The sequence below is a fragment of the Miniopterus schreibersii genome, assembly GCF_964146895.1.
Source record: "Miniopterus schreibersii genome assembly, chromosome: 9".
NCBI classification, from domain to species: domain Eukaryota; kingdom Metazoa; phylum Chordata; class Mammalia; order Chiroptera; family Miniopteridae; genus Miniopterus; species Miniopterus schreibersii.
This window is the reverse complement of record NC_138118.1, coordinates 41,243,841-41,265,088: the sequence shown is the minus strand read 5'-3', so window position 1 is coordinate 41,265,088 and position 21,248 is coordinate 41,243,841. Positions and strand designations below refer to the sequence as shown.

Below are 21,248 nucleotides of genomic sequence, written 5' to 3'. Positions count from 1 at the left end.
AATAGACTTAAATAAGGCCTGATTTGTGAAATGATATTTGAAATAGCTTTTTCATTCTGTAAAATGTGGAGGATGGCTTTCAAGAAAACACTACATTTCTCTACAGGGAAATTATATCAAAGGGACTTTTATCAAATGAAATGGCTTTATAATAACACATGAAAAGGTTAGAAGAGAGTGGCAATACATTCAGTGAAAAGTTCCAGAGTTATAATGAAGAAATGATGTATAGCAGTGAAGGAGGAACACAAAAGAGCATGTAACAACGCCCCTTTCCTTAAAGAAACACAATGACGTGATGGAGAAAAGTAATTTTCTGCAAATGTGAAATTGTCTGACAGAAAATAGAGAAAGAAAGTTTATTAGTTTACCGTAAATGGGAGCTGGAGTTGGAGTAGGAGCTAGAAAGGACATTAATATAAAGGATTTTAATCACAATTAGTAATGAAAAGATATAAGATAGCACAAGAAGACAAAGACTGAACATGACTGAGATTATAAATGAAGCCTTATGCTTATCTGTGAGCCATGGCATTGATAAATATTTGGTAGCAATTTAGGGGGAAAAAACCTTTCCGCTTTAAATAAAAGTAGATTATTTTCCCCAATTTTCTTATGCAAATATCACTACTGTGCATAGCCACCATTTTATTCCAGTGCTGCTACAGAGTATAGTTACACTAAAATTATAGCCTCTTGGGTATCTTTCAAAGAAGAAAAATGTGAGTATTTAACTCACCTATAAAATTGTGAAAGTCTAACAAGCAAACAATTATATTGGCAATTTTTCCTCTCTGCCTAAAACAGGGCAGCCAGTTGGGCTGTGAGTGTTCCGGTTCTTACCAACAACGCTAAGCACAGCACTGGCGGAAACGCTGTCCAGGGTTGTGTTGGCCACACACGTGTAGGTCCCACCATCACTGTCACTTACATCAGCTACCACCAAATGGTCCTTGTCAACAGTGAACCTTGAATAAAATACATTCAGAACAACTGAAATGGACATCTAGCCACATCTGATGATTACTTTACTGGCATTAAACTATGAATTTCATAAAAGAGAAAGATGATGAAGATATGCAGCACATTAGAGCAAAAACCTTATACAGTATGTATACTTAATGATTAAAGCTGGAAAACAATTAGAATGAACTGTACCCTTGTGTTTAAGGGCTGCCAAGACATCTTGTCTGGTGGCAGTCAACCACGAGTTTTAGGAGCTTCCTTAGAGACCAAGGGCATTCAGAGGTGAAGTAGGGCAGCTCCAGTTACCTTACTAGGGGGCTTTCCTATGGCTTCTGCTGCTAAGAAACCTTTCAACACCACTCATCCAGCTCAATTTCCAACAAATTGTATATTTAATTTTTAATTTTTATTATTATTATGTTTTTTCCTTACCCGAGGATATGATTTTATTGATTTGAGAGACAGAGAGAGCGAGAGAGAGAGGAACATCAATGTGAGAGAGTAACACTGATTGGCTGCCTCCCATACTCACCTGTCTGGGTATTGAACCCTCAACCTAGGTATGTGCCCTGACTGGGAACCGAACCTGTAATCTTTTGGTGTATGGGACAATGTTCCAACCAACTGGGTCACCTGGCCAGGGCACAAAGTATATATTTTAAAATAATTTATTATTTACTGCAGAAATTTTGTGTCATTTTTACCACATGCATAAACTCTCACAGGAGAAAGTAAATGCAAAAAGTAGAATCAGCTTTATCACTCGAAATAGGAAGATTTAGATCAGCAGTCACCCTGAAGAGTTTCCAGAGGTTACTGTGGGCATGAAAAACTACTCAGTAGGTCAAAAATCCATGTAAATAGGATTCATACAAGTTTTTTGTTTTTTAAATCCTCACCCAAGGATATGTTTATTGATTAGAGAGAGAAAGGAAAGGAGAAAAAGAGGAACATCGATGTGAGAGAGACAAACATCGATCAGTTGCCTCCTGCACGCCCCAACCAGGGATCAAACCCACAACCTAGGCATGTGCCCTGACTGGGAATCAAACCTGCCACCTTTCAGTGTATGGGAGGACGCTCCAATGACTGAGCCACACTGGCCAGGCCAGGATTCATGCAAGGTTTTTAACAAGGCTGTATAAATCATTAACTGTCTTCGCAGGGAATTTTCAAGTTAAAGCTTTAGCCAACTTAAACTGAAGGTCATTACTTCATATTTCCTTCTCATCTTTATCATGCAGTTTCCACACAAAAAAACTGACCAATTGAAGCATAGAAATAGATGGAAACTCTGGGCATATAGAGGATAAGGCCACATAGTTCTCTTAGGGGCTATTAACAGTAACAGGGCACCATTTAGACACCTTGCAAGCAAACCATAAACTCTTTCCACAAGCATCTAGCATTCCTTCCAAAAGGGGGCAATGCTTGTAGCTGCACTCTGAGAGCTAAAATTCACACCTTCAGCTCAATACTTTCTCTGTCAAAATGAGGACCTTACCTGGAAAATAGATACCACCTTTCTTCCATTCCAAGCTAAAGGGCTGCAACATGTTTAGTCTCTTTTAAATGCTTTTTAAAATTCTTTTTTTCTCTTTTTATTGGCTTTAAGTAAAATAAAAAGAAAACTCCCTATTCAAATAAAAACTAGTGTTCTTTAAAATACAAGGATTCAGGCCCACTCTGGTGATTAAAGAGATAGTACTTCTACTTATTTGTAGGATGGTAATGAAAATATCTGTTGAGACTTCACTGTACAAGGCAGAAAACAATGGACATTGTCCAAAGTCTGAAAGGTTTTTCTCATCCTGAATTACACAGGAGACCAACACACAATGACAGACAAACATTCTCAGGGTCTTATTTCAATAACTCAATGCCTTTTCGGGCACAAACATTTTACAGCAGGGAGAAAATGCATATCTATTTTGACTTCAGAAACTTTTAAAACATCATGGTTAAGTCATTATACAATGGATCTTTATTTCAATAGCAGCTTAAAAAGACAAGCAGGAGAAAGGAAAGAAATCATCTTCAAATACCTTTCGTCACTGGGCAGCTCGCCACTGTCCTTCAGCCAGATGACAGTAGGGATCAAGGTGTGATCGTGTTTCACTTTGCATTCAAAGGACACTGTGCTCCCTCTTTGCACAACTGCATATTCAGGCTGTTTAATGATCCTAGTAGGATCTGAAATTTAAAGTTATTGTTATCTATTGCCAAAGCTGGAGAATTTGCTCAAAGTCACATAATTCTTGAAAAAATTTTGCCACCTCTGTCTTACCTTTGATTTCTAAGTGAACTTCGTTCTTTGCCACTCCTAACTTATTTCTTGCAACACAAGTATAAGTTCCTCTACTGTCCTTTTGGGCCACAGGAATTTCCAAAGTCCCATTTTCATGTAAAACATAAATATCTTCACGAAGAGCACTACCTTTAGCTCCTTTAAACCTTCATTATGGAAATAATCATAATGAGAAGTAAAACACATCATAATTTGAAGTCAGACATAAAATGCCACATTCAAGATCAACACACTATGATCCGAATTACAGTATCAAGTTCAGAGATGTTTGGAATCTGCACAGCATATTGCATGCTTGTCAGCAGAGTCAACGTAAAGACAGGATGTAAAACTGGAGAATTCAATAATCAATGGTGCTTGAAGAATTAGGGTGACAACACAAAATACTTAATTTGTAATTTTCATAATGAGAGGTTTATAATTTTATAAACACATTATTATACACTCTATCTAAGTGATAAAATAGGCCAAATGAAGCCTGCTCTTTCTGACATTTCCCTCCTACTGTGATGCACTGTAACTCCATCTGCAGGCTACAGTCCTTAAGATATTTTGATTTCAAGGTTACAACGGTTGTACTTTTGAAAGTATGACTAGAAAAATATTCAGAGCAGAAAAAAGATAGAGCATGTATGTAAAGCATGTGTACCTTTAGCTTCCTGGTTAGTGTCAGACAGAATGAGGATGGATGAAGAGGCCAGATCCACCAGGACTAAGTGTTAACCTGCCACCTTTACTAGGAAATCACCTGCACAAGCAACCAGGCCTCTGCGGCTGAATTGGGGACCTGGGGAGGTTATCCTTTAATCCTGCGCCTGGCTTTACCTCACATCAGTAGGCAGAGCCCAGCACAGTGTCTGGCATCTGATAGATGACCAATAAATGAATGCTCCAGTTTTCTTTCACTCATTCCTTCTGAGCTGTAGCTTATGCTGGCCTTATTTCTTCTGGCTCATGCTAAAGTAGGCAAGCTAGGAGGATGAACGGAACTTGTATCAGGAGTGCATATGAGAGAGGCTGGTCCACAGTGGGGAGTGAAAGGAGAGCTTGGCTGGATCCAAGTCAGGAAATTCAGGTGGGAGAGGTAATAAAGAGAAACACTAGTAATAACAAATTCTGATTTTGAGCTTATAGAATCTCTCCCCTATCCCAAATGATATTTTATTATCAAGGAATGTCCCTCAACCAATGCCTCTAGTCACCATTCATGAAGTCCCAGGTAATGTCCATAGCATTGTAAAATACAGCAACCTTAAATTTTTTCAAAAACATTTACATATATCTCTGTGGTTGACAAACTGTGCTGTTAAATAGATTATACATGCGAAAGTCTTTAGCACAGAGCAAGTAGTTAATAAATATTTGTAAATAGATTTAATAACTAATATGACAGATTCTGCACTGCTTTTCCCCTATCTGTTCTCTGACTGAAACTCAACATATTGAGAAATTTGAAGGCTTTAGAAAGTGTAAACATTAAAAAGAAATAGGGCCAATACTTACCACTCAATGGTAGGCAGAGGAGAACCAAAGAAGGCACAATCTAGTAGAGCAGGCCTGTTTGCAATGACCTGATAGAGTGTGTTTGCAGCTGTAAGGATTCGTGGTGGTTCAGCTAGAATCATTTAAAAAAGGTAAAGTAAATATAAAATAAAATAAACATTTAGACCTACCATTTTTTTTATTTTTTAAAAATTATGTCTTTATTGATTTCAGAGAGAGGAAGAGAGAGGGAGAGAGATAGAAACATCTGTGATGTCATTGATCAGCTGCCTCCTGTACACCCCCTACGGGAGATTGAGCCAGCAACCTGGGCATGTGCCCTGACAGGTAACTGAACTGCGATCGCCTGGATCCTAGGTCGATGCTCAACCACTGAGCCACGCTGGCCAGGCACCCACCACCTATTTTTTTGCATTTTGTTTTAAGGCCATTACAGTTCATGGTAAAGCACAACCAATATGCTTCTGCCCTTAAGTTATCTATCAGATATGACACTACCAGTCACTCAAGGGGGTAAAATAAAAGTCTTGTCCCTTTGCCTCATGCCCCACATATTATCAGGCATAGGATTTTAAGAATTGATTGATTGATTGATTGATTTATAACTCCTACTACACCCTGAGTCCCTTGAGGGTAGGGAATGAGACTTATTGTTTCTCCCAAGAACCTGGCATAGTGTCTGGCACAAAAATAATGACTAAGTACATTTTTGTTGAAGGACTGGCCCATCATAACTCCAGGGTTATGGTGGGAGTGGAGCCAGCAGAAAAAAGCAGAATGTTGATGATTAAAAACCAGAACCAGAAATCAAAGCTACTTCCTAAACGTCCACCAATATCTTAACTGCTCAGCTCTTCCTTTGATTTACTGACCTTCGTTTAAGCAGGGAGAAAAAAATACCAAGTATTGGTTGGCTTCCTAACTTTAATTTTGTTTGAAAAGGAGCCTACTACACTTAAAGAATTGAAATATATTCCCTGGCACCATAAAAACAATTCTCATATAAACTTGTAACAAATTTGGTATTTTGGTAGTTTTGTCCATTATGAGGAATACAATGTTCACATAAACCAACCGCTTCAGAATATGTTTGAACATATCATAGTTTTTTAAATGTATTATTATGAATTAATAAAAAAATGCATATCTGTGACTTAGATAAATGATTTATTTTCAAAAAATCAGAACTGTTATTCAAGTTGTTAGCTTCTAAGGATGGAATGGCAGTAACATTGTTACTAATGGCAGATCAGTGCTATTTTCCTACTGAGGGATTTGACACTTGGTCAAACCATCTGTGAATGGAGCAGCCTGACTATTTGATTATCTGTACAATGAAGACTATTTCATGATAAATACTGTGTTATGAAAGAACATTAAGAGCATACTGTAATACCTTTTAGAGCAAGGTTTGTATCTTATTCATCTTTCTATATCCCTTAGAGCTCCAAGTACTAAGCATTGCACATAGCAGATGCTCAATGCATTTTTGCAAAATGAATGGAAAACAACAGAAGTCATTAATTTAATTTGCCATGTCTTGAATAAAGGAAGAGCTTACCCAGCACATTTACAAATGCATTTCCCAGTAAATATCCATATTCATTGGATGCATTGCACTGATACACTGCACTGGATCTTTCTTGAACATTTGAAAAAATAATGGTATCGCCATTTATTTTTCTGCTGGGGTCATCAGGGGCAACTGTTTGGGTGTAAAAATAAAAAGTACATAATTATTCCTCTTTGCTTAGAAGATGTAAAACTTGAGGTCTACACTGTAGTAAGCAGAACAAATACAGACTGCTCTAGGTATATATCCAGTACAAAGGACAAGACCAAGAACAGAGGCAGAAGCCATAATTTTTCTTCCTCAGAATGTACTTATCACTTAGCATGGGTGTATGCTCGATACTTGCTTAGTTTTACAGATTGGTTCTGTAGGACTGAATATTATTTTGAGAGATGCAGGAACAGAAAAGCACCAGTTAGGTGAAAACTACAATACAAATTTAGGAAAACACTGTCTTGTTCACAAAGAAACCATGGTTATTTATGAGGAAGCAAGTTAAGTATTAAGAGGAGACAGCCAAGGCTAGTCAAAAATATAGAAACCCTCTAGCACATTCAAATATGTCTTTTAAGGGCCTCTTATTGAAATAACCAGATAAATAAATAAGTAAATAAATAGAGAACTAATAATCAAATGTGGGGATATTTATATTCCTGCTTTGGAAATTCCTGAGGCTAACACAGAAATAAATTGTGTAAAATTTCTTTTAAAGGTAGTATTTTCAGCTAAATCTCTCAAGTACTTAAAAAAATGTTAAGACCAGAAATGATCCTTACTGAAGTGGAATGGAACTGGTTGGGTAACATAATATGTGAGCATTATGTCCAGGGCATGCTTAACAATTTGGAGGTGTGTTCCTAGAGAAAAATTCCTTTTTGTGAATGCTAAACCTTAGGTTGGGACCTTTCATTGCTTTAAAAGTACACTAAAAGGGATAATAGGTATCTGCCTTAGCATGCTGACCAAAATCAAAACTAAGTAACAGCAGCCTTTCTCTTAAACTGCTCTTGCAACTTGAACCACATAAGTAGACTTTACTTTCATTCCACACACCACTGTTCTCTTTGACAACAGGAAAGGTATGCGCATCTAAGGCAAGATTTTCACTGCATGCAGACTCCTTTGTCACCTTAAAATCTTAAATACTTGGTTCATGTGTGATTAACTCACTTTAATAAAAGTAAACCAAAATAGAGTTATTAATCCTTGTTTTACTACACATATTCAAAGTATTGTGCTTATTCTTTCTGCATTAGTTTTCTACTTCTGCTATAACAAATTACTACAAACTCAGTGGCTTAACACCACACAAATTTACTGTCATACAGATTTGCATGTAGTTGTTCAACACTCAGATCACGATCAATAGCTAATTTATGAAATAGTCTTAGATACTCCAGTTAGTTCAACTAGTGATTGGGTTGTGCCAAGATGCCTGAATCAGCTTCTTAGTGTATATCTGCTGTTTATGAGTTTGATATTTTCAAAATTACCTAGGAAACATGTTCTACTAACCAGAAGACAAATACAAGTTCTAATTCCTTTAACAGGGTATAGATTTCATCAATAAACTACAGCAGAGGACAGAGATGTCACAGTGCTCTAGGAAGTGAACTACAGCTGAGGCTAGGCAGCCAGGTACCCTGAGAATGCAGTATCCTCAGGATAGTCCTGGTCCCTGTTCCAGATCCCAAGTGTAGCATCATCAGGGTCTTTCTGACTCACACCCTCTCAGTGATGTCCATCCACTGCCTCAGCATTTCCAAGTCTCCTTTTGTCAATTATTCTTAGCATTTTTGGACTCAGCACTTGGGCACTCACTGTTGGGACTCCTCAGGGGACTCTCAGTGCCCCTACATATCGATTCGAACTGCATCTCTATGGACATGCCAGGGGTGGAGGGCTGGGAGTGACTGATGGGCACTTTAGACAGTGATGAGGCCCAGGAGAGCTCTGCGCCCAATCTATCTGGATGGGTGGCAGACTGAGTGAGAAGAGCTCCTCAAATTCCTTGCGTATGCTGTACTTTTAGAGATACACCACCTTGTGCTGTTTAATGGTATAGAGTTCCAGTTTTGCAAGATGGAAAAGTCCCGGAGATCTCTTTCACAATAGTGAGAATATATTTAACACCACTGAACTGTATACTTAAAAATGGTAAATTTTATGTTATGTGTTTTTTAACAACAATAAAAAAATGTTATATCACCATGAACATGGACGGCCAGCTCAATGAACAAAGCCAGTATGACAATCTTCTCCTAGGGGGGACTCATCAGTCACATCACAACATAAACCATTTTTAAAAGGTTTTATGCAGACCAGTTGCACTGTTTGATGTTATTCTTTACCTGGAAGGCATCCAATGTCTGTGCCTTATTTCTGCTAAATAGAGCAGTCTTTGAATACTTTTGGCAACGTATTTAGGAATAAAGTAAATCCTTTAGGTAAGAGTAGTAAATAAACAGGTCTCTCTCCATGGGGCTTGGGCTACATAGTCCTTAAGCACTTACTAATAAAACACACAGAAGCCCGGGAACTGTCCTGTGACATACGGAGGTTCAGCTGGTACTTGTACAAAGAATTAAATTGCTAGTACAGAGCTATTTGAAGCCTTTGGGTTCTGCTGGCTACTGGGTGGGAGTAACTCTCCAGCATCCAAATCTAAGTTATCTAAAGGAATAATAATTGAGTCTGGGAAGAATTAATTTCATTTTCTATAAATGAACATCGAAGAAGGAAATTGAAGAGCATAGAATCACTGCATATAACTTAAATCCCCAAAGGCAAAGTTCAGAACTGGGGTAATAGCCTTCCAATAATATTTTCTTTTATCCTAACTCTGCTGACATGACAGGCCAAACTATAAATGCTTCCACATTTAGATAATGAGAATAATTAGTGCCATATTACATGTATAGAGTACTATTAATTTCTATTAATTAAAAAAATATTTTATATCTATTGCATAATTTTATTTTAAAAAGAACTTTGTGAACTAGATTAACTAGATAGTATATGCATTTTGGAGATGAGAAACTCAAGAATGGAGCACTTAATGGTTTGTTTAAAATAAGATCAATGCTCAGATTGGTCTGCTTCATAAACACCTCCAGAAATCTGAACATTTGGGGATAATGTAGAATAAGTCTCTAGGTGAAGAGGCGAATTTTCCTCTTCAATTACTTATTTCATCCACTATAAGGGGATGCAAACCAAGCCCTTCACTTTTGAGGAAAGGAAGAAGATGCCTTGGTGGAATCTTGGGAATATCCTGGTCCATTCCTCCATTCCCTTGGCTGCTTATCATGCATTACTGGTTTTCAGTCTCTCCCTGCAATGTCAGCGGTATATGTAATTGTGGCAGGAGGTCTTCTGTGCATTCTCTTCATTCCTTTCCCTTCGCATGTCTTAGAGAAAAGAAACCTTTTAACGTAATAGTTGTGTGATCTTATACACACTCCATGTGGCAGAATCAGAGATCTACCACAGCTCACATGGAACGCAATCACATATCTACAAGTGTTAGGCTTTCTTGCTGCCTCCTAGGACAGGGACAGGAACTATGATGACCAGGACCTTGGCCTTGGACATTTTCTTTCTGGTCCTGGGTTTCACTTCCACACCTTCCCAGACACCACAGGTCACAAGATAAAATTAAACTTCTCTTTCAGCACCAGTTCTCTGCAGCTGTTTTCTTTTTCTTGACTTCTGTTAGGTTGTTTAAAAAATATTTTAGGTGATTTTGAGCTAATTCCATATTTAATAGTCTATTTTTTTCTTTAAGAAAAGTTTAAAGTAACCTGGCCAGTCCTGTGGGACAGAGCTTTGAAAGACATTGAGATTAGAGCCCAGACAGTTTTTGAGTTAATTCTTCCAGTTTTGTAAAACAGGCTCCAGGCCTGAAATGCAGCCACAAATCAATAACACTATTTTGCTAACAAAATCCCCCTTTCTCTCTCTGATCCTGTTTCTCCTTCATAGTATTTATGTGCATTTGGCCTGCAGAGGTGGGAGGACTGTCAACGTCCTTAGGTGACTGCCTACAAGTCAGGTGCGGGGAGGCTGCGTATCTGGGAGTATGGTCCCCTGACAGTGTCTCTGTTGTGTGGCACCTGATGGGGCCTTCAGGCACCTGGTGGGGATGCTCCCTGAATGATAATGCTGCAGAGGCACAGCTGTTCTCTGCCTTCATCTTCAGCAGCTGGTCTACCCAAAGTTTCTGCAGTCTCATTGGTGAAAGGTGTTGTCAGCAAGTCAGCCTGAGCCCCCAGCAAACTTCTGGGGCCCAGTCTAGGCTCCCTTAAAGGTTAGGAATCCTTACCATGCCAATTCCATACCACTATACTGCATCAGACTTTGGTCTGTCTTGCCTACCCCTGCTTCTCTGCCAACCTTTCCCCAGGATCCATCATTGATAAATGCAGCTGTAGGGTTGAACAATTCAGCAAACTGCAGATGAAAAACAAGCCACAGTCCCATTTCCAGAATGGTCCCCAAACCTCAAAAGTGATTCTGTTTAGGAGCCTTTAAATTTATAGGGCAACCATTAAGCAGTGTGGAGAGGCATAAAGCTCCTTGAAATTCTATGAAATTTTTGAGTTTTCTTCTCTATTTACTCCCTGTGTTAGATCAGGGTGGGTCAAAACAAGGTGGGGAATATAGGTTGAATTTGAACTTAGCTGTGTATAACTTAGTGTCTAGCTAAAAAGCCACTCAGCAGAAGCTATAGATGTCCATCTGCTGAGGGTGGGGAAGAGAACAGTGGTGTCCCTGCAGTATTATCCTACAGAGAGCTATGAGGGTCCCTGTCAGGTGTCTCATCTCTTTGCCTTTTAGTTATGAGATTCCAAAAAGCAATCCATACATGTTTAGTTTGGCCACCAAATGTGTAGAAAGACACTTTTTAGGGATGCTTCATATCACCTTGGTGTAAACATACAGCATCTGCTCCTGGCACCATGGTGCGGCCCGGCAGGCCAGGACCCTTGTCTGCTGCCATGCCACATGGCGTTTCTCTCCTTGCTTGTCCACCAAAGTGACTGCTCTGAGGCACACCAGAGGTCGAGGGACCCTGGATCTGTAGGCATTGTAGAATTCTGATCTTACCTTTGCTCAACCTCCTGTTTTCCTTCCGGGGGAATTAAATACTTTTGAGATGGAAGAAATGAACCAATATGGAACCTGACTTGAGAGATTTTTGTTCTCTTTCTGCTCTGGACCTAAACAGATGATTTGGGGTTAAAGTAGAAGGGCCTACCTTATCTCCCGGGACCACTGCCCTGAGCCAACCCCACCCCCAAAGCAGACTTTTCACAGTTGATCCTCGCCCAAAATATTTCATTTAAGGAGAAATGTCTATGAGTGAATTTCAAAGCTCTTAATACAACTGGAGTTACAAGGTTCCCTGAGAGGCACCGCCTACGCTGGATTTGGAAGGGCAACGAGCTGAGCGAATCAGGAGGAAAGACCAGCTTCATAATTAAATCTCCCCTTGTTCTTGTGTCACTGACTCAACTCCATCTCAATTTTCCCTGTTTACAATTGCATTCTGACTGCCAAGCTCGAGGATTTATCTTTTCAACATTCCCTGGTTCCCTGGTTTTCCTGCTGAGTGGCTAGAAGGATGGCCTCACCCACTTAGTTCCGCTGAAGCAAGATCTCAGGTGCACATTTAACCTTCCATAAATGGGCTCAGGCCTCTGAGCTGCAAAATATGGTGTCTAAGTGTTGAACATGCTCCATCTTTTATTGTCATGCATTCTTAAGGAAATCAGATATTGTGACATAAAAATTCATTTTAGTTCTGGGCTTTCTTCCACTTTTTCTCTCAGTTTTCACTCACATACCTCGGAGAGTGGTAACAGCTCCCCAATGTACAACCATGAAGTACTTTCTGCAGTTCTTCCTGATTCTGATCATGGTTGAAATTGGTAGTGGATATATCCAAACCCCAGTTGCTGGGGTTTAGAATCTGTTTTAGAATCTGTTTCCTCCCAGGAGCATATTTCCTTTTACAGTAAACACAGGCTGTGCGTTTCAGAGTATAGCCATGCACTGCTTAACGATGGGGATCCATTCTGGGAAGTGTGTCATTAGGAAATTTTGTTGTTGTGCGAACATCATAAAGTATATTTACACAAACCTAGATGGTGCAGCTTACTACACACCCAGGCTGTATGGTATACCAGTGTTGTATATATGCCTTCTGCTGTTGACCAAAAAATCATTATGCAACGCATGACTATATCTGATAAGTACTGTGTGACACAAACTCCTAAAAAATACTCATGGACTTGTATATCTATTTTTTTCACCAGGTAAGGGAAGTTTTCTGTCATTTTTTCAAACTGGTTTTCAATTTCTTATTCCCTCTTTTCTCCTTCCATTATCCCTATGATGCGAATGCTGGTACTCTTGAAGTTGTCCCAAAGGCTCCTAACACTATCTTCATATTTTTGGATTTTTTTTTTTCTTTTTCCTGTTCTGATTGGGTGTTTTTTCTTCTTCATATTTCAAATCACTGATTTGATTCTTAGCATCCTCTACTCCAGTGTTAATTCCCTGTAAATTATTCTTCATTTCAGTTAGTGTAGGCTTCATTTCTGACTCGTCCTTTTTTTATGTCATTGATGTTCTCTCTAACGTCCTTGAAGTTGTCACTAACATCTTTGAAGTTGTCCCTAAGTACCTTGAAGTTCTCAAGTTCCTTGAGCATCCTTATAACCATTGATTTAAACTCTGTATCTAGTTGTTTGCTTGCTTCCATTCATTTAGTTATTTTTCTGGAGATTTCTTTCATTTGTGACATGTTTCTTTGTCTCTGCATTTTGGTTATTTCCCTGTGTTTGTTTCTATATATTAGGTAGAGCTGCTATGTCTCCTGAAGTTGGTAGAGTGGCTTTGTATAGTAGGTGTCCTATAGGACCCAGGGGCACAGCCTCCCCAGTCACCTGAGCTGGGCACTCTATGTGTGCACCTGTGTGGGCTGTGTGCACTGTGTAATGTAGTTGAGCTTTTCTTAGTGTTAGAGTCACCGGGAGGGACTGACCCCCATGCCAACAGGCTCTGAGGACCAGCTGTGACTACAGCAGAAGAGCTGTTGTGCAGGAGATGCCCTTATGGAGAGGACTTGCTTCAGTGGGGCTTTGGTGCTCTCCAAGTCTGATCCTTGAGTGTGTTGCTCATGGATACCGTGGAGCTGTAATCTGGCATTGTGTACGTGAGCATGGAGAGTCCCAAACAAGAGGAATCCAAAGAGGCCCACTCCAAGACACATCATAATTAAAACGCAAAAGGTTAAAGACAATGAGAGAATCCTAAAAGCAACAAGAGAAAAGCAGTTATTTACCTACAAGGGAGCTCCCATATGAATGTCAGCTGATTTTTCAACAGAAACTTTGCAGGCCAGAGGGAGTGGCAAGAAATACTAAAAGTGATAAAAAGCAAGAACCTAAAACCAAGATTACTCTATCCAGCAAAGTATCATTTAGAACTGAAGGTCAGATAAAGAGCTTCTCAGACAAGAAAAAGCTGAAGGAGCTCATCACTACCAAACCAGTATTATATGAAATGTTAAAGGGTCTTCTTTAAGAAGACAAAGAAGAAAAAAGATCAAAAATCTGAACAATAAAATGGCAATAAATACATATCTATCAACAATTGAATCTAAAAATCAAAATGAATGAACAAGAAATCTAATGAACAAAATAAACTGATGAATACAGTAGAATCAGAGACATGGAAACATGGAAAAGACTGAAGAATCTCAGAGGGAGGGGGGGGGGTGGGAAGAGATTAACCAAAGAACATATATGCATGTATATATACTCCATGGACACAGACAATAGGGTGGTGAAGGCTTGGGGAGGGGTGGGATCTGGGTGGAGGAGGGCAGTGTCGGGGGGTATCTGTAATACTCTCAACAATAAAGATTAAAAAAAATACTCATGGAATAGGGTGCTCTTACTCAGTTTATACACTGAATTATAAAACCTTGATGGTGAGAAAGAGGGAGTTGTTCCATTTTAAATCTGCCAACAGTTTTAAGATTCATCTTAGGGTCAAGACTATTTCAGGTAAGCCAGCTTTATGAACCTTTTGGTTAAGTAAAAGCAAAACCAATTTCTGATTATGTCTTGAGGCAATGAGGATTCAAGATGCTCTACATCATAAGCCTAAAAGGTTGTCTTTATTGTGAATAAAGAGTATCTTTGCAGATTATAATGCTATTGACTGAGAGGGTGAATCTGAGGCTGAGTTTTAAACAGAAACTGATTTTCTCTCTTACTGGGTCTAAGAGAAGGTCTGAACTCCAAGAAAGGGAAATGTTCCAGGATTTTCCTGTTGGTAGCAGTGGTGGTGGGTGGGGTTGAGAAAAGGGAAATTGAGTGGGCTCTCTGTGGATGGCCGTGGCTTGGTAATCGGGGGCATAGAGGTCCAATATTTGTTTTCAGTTTTTCTTTGCTACAGTCCCCTTCTACTATCCTCAAGCCTTTAACAAAGTTTTGTAAAACTGGTGTTTGCTGTGACTTAGGAACTTAATGGAAGGACCTGTGGCCATTGTGAGGATCTGTTCTAGAGAGCAGAAATGGCAGCCTGGAGCAGCAGGCTGAGAAAAAATTTCTGGGAGTGGCCCAGGGAAGGTGTCAGAAGAGGTGACAAGCTGTAGTAAGGACTGTGGAAGAATTGCTCAAGGATAATCTGTGCTATACTTGAGAAGGGAAACTGGTAAAAGATTGAGTGTCATGCACATGACTGGGATGAGAGGATGTGTTCTTCTTTGGGAATTAAAGTTCTCTGAAGCATTGAGAACTTGGGAACATCTGTTTAGGAATAAAAACTCTTTAAATTAGACAGCCATGTTTTTTATTCTTAAAGTCACTGGTTTTATTCCTAGTCTCCCCACCCATCTCCTCTGACTCTTACTGTGTTTCCACAAACCACTTCACATTTTGAACAAAGAAGATAATCTGAACTCAGTGATGTTTCTTTCTGACCCTATCATTCTTCCTATGATGCATGTAAAAAAAAAAAAAGGAAATATCGCCAAGTCCCAATCAACACATTATAGTAAAGGTAGTAAGATAAAAATCTAAAGGTAATTTGGTGTTTAACTTATACATGGCTTCCTTCCTTAACCCAAATTATTTTATCACTGTTGAGATGTTCCCTGTTGAGATGTAGCTACATTCTAAAGATATACCACAACTGGAGCCAGTCAGGGAAACTTACTTTCTATTGGGACTCCATTCGATAACCAGCTAATTCTGGGTTTGGGGTTGCCGTTAGCTCTGCAGATTAGGGCCCCATCCTCTCCTGGGGACAGCACAAGATTTTGAGGTGCCATGATCCAGTATGGAGCCGCTTTATTGAGGAAAGTAAAAAAACAAACATAAAAAATTGAATCAAATAACTATTCTAGAAAACTTAGTATATTAAACTATTTTAATAAAAAGTATTTTGCAAAACATTTGTTAGTTTCATTTTTTAGAGTAGATTTATAAGTGATGCTTCAAACAGTACTTCAGATTTTCAAAAGAATGTTTCAAGAGACTCACTGACATCTATGTATTATTTCTAAGCCCTTTTGATATAATTATCATCTGTTTTACATTAATTAATCATACATCAAACAGGAGACAGATTTATCTAAGGGTGTACAGCAACTTACAGGCACAGATAGGGCTAAAAATCTGAATTCAAATTCTGAGCCCACAGAATATATGTAATTATAAAATTAGGAAGCAATTTTTAAAACTTTGCAATTGTGAAAAGTTGCAAAGTTAATATACAGAGTGTTCCCACAAGCCCTTCACCCAGCCTTCTCTAATGTTAACATCTTATATAACCATGGCACAGTTATCAAAACAAGAAATTAACATTGGTAACCATTAACTAAACCACACACTTTATTAGAACTTCCGGTGACGCACTTTATTAGAACTTCTGGTGTTTCCACTATCCTATTTCTGTTCCAGGACCCTGTCCTGGACATCACATTGCATTTACTTGTCATGTTTCCTTAGTTTCTTCCAATCTGAGAATTCATTGGTCTTCTGGTCTTTCATGACCTTCAGACTTTTAAAGAGCACTTATCAGTTATTTTGTAGAATGTCTTTCAACTTGGATTTGTCTGTTTTCGCAGATTAGACTGAGGTTTTTGGATGATGGACCCTAGTGATTACATCATGTCAGGGAGTACGTGATATCAACATGACTTATTATTGGTTGTGTTAATCTTGATCTCTTGGTTAAGATGATGTTTGCCAGGTTTCTCCACTGGAAAGTTACTATTTTCCTGCTTTCCACACTCTATTCACTAGTGAGTCACTAAATTCAGCCCACATTTAAGGGTAGGGAATTTAAACTCCATCTCCTTAAGGGAGGAGTAGTAAAAAATGTGCAGACATCTAGTAAAACTGCCTTGGTAATTTTTTTTTGCAGGAGGTGATAAATACTTTGAAGCTATGCAAATATCCTGTTTCTCCTTAAGGTTTCATCCACTAATTTTAGCATTCATCACTGGTTCTTGCCTGCAGAAATTATAATGGTGGGATTCTAATGGTGATTTTCCATTTCCTTCATTTTGTCTACATTTATTAATTGGAGTTCTTTTGTAAGGAAGATTTGAGGGAGCTATTTTTTAATCTGACTTAGGTGCACTATAAATATAAATAGTAATGAGAAGAGATTCAAGGTATCATGAATGTTGATATAAATTTACATTTATTATTATTGAAGAATATAATGAAAGGCATGCTAAGTGAAGATTTAGGGTCTCTCACGAATGCAAGAGCAATACATTTTAAACAATGATATATACCTTTAACTGTGACAGAAATGGTATGATGGATGGCTCCTAATGCATTTTTTGCTATACACTGGTAATTTCCAGAGTCTGCTTCTGAAACCTGAATGATCTGAAGAGTTTTCTGAAAGTTCCTATAAAATGTCCGGTTGATGGGTAGTGTTCCATCTTCTTTTATCCAGTAAATAATTGGGGTAGGCCTGATAAAATAAATAAATGATGATGATACAAAAAAAGAAGTTGAACTAACTGCTTTGAGGATGAATTTTCATGCAAGTTTATAATAAATAATGCTCAAAAACTTACGTTTCAGGCTATAAGCTACCATTTTCACATAAGCAGAACTATACTAATTTATGGCGCACAATAAACTTTGACTTCAGTGGTGCAGTGAGAAAGCCAGCGTGAGCTGCTTTACTGAAGGGACCTAAATGTTTTCTTCAAAATTCTGATCAAGGAGGCACTCTTGGAAAATTTTACATGAAGGTACTATGCCAATCAAAGAATTACCATGAAATTAATGATATTGAGTTAGAAAATTTTTATCAGTTAGAGTTAAAGATGGACAGAGAAAGAGATGATGCAAATATTTGTGTCTAGGAACTTTTACACATATTTCCATATCAAATGGAGAACTTTTTTATTTCACAGCAAACAATCTGGTAATATAAATGATGTAATTAGAGAGACAATGCTCTTTCCTTAATTTCACTAATAGTTATATTTAAAAGTATTATACCAATTGACAAAAATAGATTAAATTCATGTATTACACGAGTTCTCATGGTGTTTCTTATTAAATCACAAAATATAGAGACTGATGAAAACGCAGAACACGGGCTTAGAGTTAAAGATCTGCTTCAAAGTCCTAGCCCTAGAAATTGTTCTCTAACCTTGAATCCCTGATCTCTTTGGGCTTCAGTTTCCTTAGTTGTCTTACTGGGGATCATACTGCCCAACTTGATCAAGTGGTGTTAGGAGGTTTTCATGAGGGTAAAATAAAAATTCACTCAACACAAACATTTACTAAGCACTGAACTGGAGACCAAGCACTGAGTTGTATGTTGGGAAGATAAAGATGAAAAAAAAATGATCCAGGCCCTCAGGAAGATCACAATATTTGTCATTAGAAATGCAAGTGGGATTAATTATTTTTCAAATTGATTTTGCTTTATTGGGTTGAATAAAAATAATTGAACATATATATTTGTTTAAATGGCTTCTACAATAAGATATGCTGTGAATATAAAAAGAGGTAAAAATGTGAAATCACTTTGAAAAGCTGAATACACATATGTGAAATCTGATAGCATACTATGGTGTTTCCTTATAGTCAGGTTAATCTGCATCTCATATGATCTGGAGGTGAGAGCACCATAGGGGTAGAAGCATGCAATCATAGCTTAACTATGTCATGAACCGTTCCAGAGGCCTACTACTCCATGGAGCAGGTGTTAAGAATAGAAAGATTCTGACTCTATAAGTCTTACGCTTATTGGTTGTAAGTGATAGAGCTCCAATCTTAGTTTTACAACATTACAAGCTTTGAAAAATTTTTTTGGAAGTTTGATGTAATTTCCAAATACCAACCATATTTTAGTTTTTTATGTAAATATATCATTTGTAGGAAGGGGAATCACTAAATTGTGAGAATGGGTATGTCTACTCCAAAAAGGTTGAAGGTTGGTAGATTAAATCACTTTCTAACACAATGATGAAGAAAATTACAATGGTTTTATTTTCTCTTTTTTAATTCTAGTGGGAAAGATACGTACTTAATGTAACTTTAAATGGGGCTTTGCTAGTTCTCAGTTAGTTGAGAAACTGAATAGTGTGATTTCCTGACATGGCCAGCAGAGGCCTCCCTGTGTCTCTTGCAGTAAAGTCATTTCTGAAGGCTGATTCCAGGAAGCAATGTGAGGCTGCTGAGTGACCAGGTGAGGGATTGCACAGACCACAACATGTGATCACAACATGTTTCTGAGAGTCTATCCAATGTTTTCAGCATTCGTGTCCATATCAATAGTACTTGCTCTGTGCCAGGCATAAGGAGGAGCTAGAAGTTTGTCTCTAATGTGTACCTAATGTAACAGTTGTTCTTTTTTTTAATCCTCACCCAAGGATATTTTTTCCATTGCTTTCCAGAGAGAGTGGAAGAGGAGGAGAGAGAGAGAGAGAGAAAAAGAAAGAGAGAGAAAGGGAAACATCAATGTGAGAGACACATCGATTGGTTGCCTCCTGAAAGCGCCCTGACCAGAGCTGGGGATCAAGCCTGCAACTGAGGTACGTGCACTTGGTTGGAATTGAATCCAGGACCCTTCAGTCCACAGGCCAAAGCTCTAACCACTGAGCAAAACCAGCTAGGGCGTAACAATTGTTCTTGTATCTGAGCGAGGTCTTCCTGCAACTCCTGTCATGGGCACATAGGTTCTAGGGGTGGCATCAATTTTGAGGTGTGTACAGATGAGACATTTGCAAAGAAGCTGGGCTTGTGACTTAGGAAGTAGTGGAAGGAACAGTGCGCCAGTTCTGAAGCTAGTTCCTCAAAGGCTATGTGTGCTTCTGAGTTAGGAGAATTAGCCTGGGCTGGACTGCTAGAGAGATGTGAGAAACTCAAGGCCAAAAGCTCAGCTGCCCTGCTGACAGCCAGCATCAGAATGTCAGAACCGTGAACCATAGCTGAGCCACTTAGCAGACACATGAGCAGGCTCAACCTAAATCAGCTGGATCTGGCCCATTCTAGCACAACTTCCCTACAGACCTGTAGAGAAATGGTTAATGATAAATAGTTATTGTTTTTGAGCCACTAAGTTTTGAGGTGGTTTGTTACACACAGTATCAAAATAATATACCTTAATTATAATCATAGCAATCATAAGGTGGTTACTGATACTTATTTCAGGAGGAACACTATTACATTGAAACATTTTAATAAAATGAGATTCATATGGCTTATTAATTTTTAAAAAATATATCTTTATTGGTTTCAGAAAGAGGAAGGGAGAGAGAGAGAGAAAAACATCAATGATGAGAGAGTCATGGATGGGCTTCCTGCTTCACATCCCCTACTGGGGATCAAGCCCGAACCCGGGCATGTGTCCCAACTGAGAATCAAACTGCCATTTCCTGGATCATAGGTCAATGCTCAACCCCTGAGCCACACTGGCTGGGCTCATATGGCTTATTTTGAAAATAATTATCAGATTTTTCTTGATGCTTGATGGAATTATATAAGACAATGACTCTTCCTATGATATTAATACTTCTCTACCAATCTACTATGTTTTTATAAGAAATGTACACCAAGACAGAAAGTATTAACTCACAGTCCTTCTGCAACGCACTCTAGTGAAAGAACATTTCCTCTTAACTCCTCTTTGTTACTTGCATTGCCTTCTGGAGTTAAAAATGTTGGTGGCCTCTCTCTATTTGACTTAGCTGCAAATGAGAAAATCAATATGCATTAAAAGTTATGAGTATGTATTTGTAGAAACACAGTTCACTGCCTAAAAATCTAATTCCCTTTCAAAACTATTTAACATTGTAAAATTTGTTAAACTACACATGCACACTCTTTGCCTTACAAATAGCCATTGCTCACTCAGTTAACTGGGAATAGTTAGAAACAATTTTGGTTGCATAAGCACTAAGAGTAAGAACTATTCTCCTTTCATATACTTCCTTAATTTGGGTTTGATTTTTATAATTTTTTTTGTGGACAGGTACATTTTCAAAATGTAGACTATAGAAAGGAAAATCATGTTCTCAAACTATATGTCACTTGAAATTAGTGCTGAAGTCAAAGTGAATATTAGCTGTCTACCTTCTGGATGATGTTAGATTTTTCTGAAAGGTATGGCTACGGAAGGGCTATTTTGGTTTACACCAGGGACAACATTACACTCAATTCTATACGGAGATAAATCCATGGTAGATGTCTAACATATCAAGCTCCTCAAACTGCAAGGTTTATGGAAAACAAAACAAAACTAGAAAATTACTAACAGAGGTCTGGCAAATATTGCAATAAATTAAGAATAAGAGTGGAATTAAATAAATTGAAATTGGTTTCCTCAATGAAAATATAA

At 38.3% G+C, this 21,248-nt stretch overlaps 1 protein-coding gene across 5 annotated transcripts in view; it reads right to left on the bottom strand.

Annotated features, from left to right (window-relative positions):
* NRCAM (neuronal cell adhesion molecule) overlaps positions 1-21,248 on the bottom strand; it is a 323,274-nt gene that overhangs the window by 43,824 nt on the left and 258,202 nt on the right. For 3 of the 5 annotated variants that reach the window (XM_081146728.1, XM_081146725.1, XM_081146729.1), the window contains 9 exons: positions 20,487-20,598; positions 17,176-17,360; positions 15,585-15,716; positions 6,339-6,482; positions 4,778-4,889; positions 3,254-3,420; positions 3,012-3,159; positions 844-968; positions 372-401 (listed from right to left, as the gene is read on the bottom strand). In XM_081146728.1, coding sequence (XP_081002854.1) covers positions 372-401; positions 844-968; positions 3,012-3,159; positions 3,254-3,420; positions 4,778-4,889; positions 6,339-6,482; positions 15,585-15,716; positions 17,176-17,360; positions 20,487-20,598 — 1,155 coding nt within the window. The remainder of the gene's footprint in view (positions 1-371; positions 402-843; positions 969-3,011; positions 3,160-3,253; positions 3,421-4,777; positions 4,890-6,338; positions 6,483-15,584; positions 15,717-17,175; positions 17,361-20,486; positions 20,599-21,248) is intronic. The other 2 variants (XM_081146726.1, XM_081146727.1) reach the window with 1 other exon arrangement.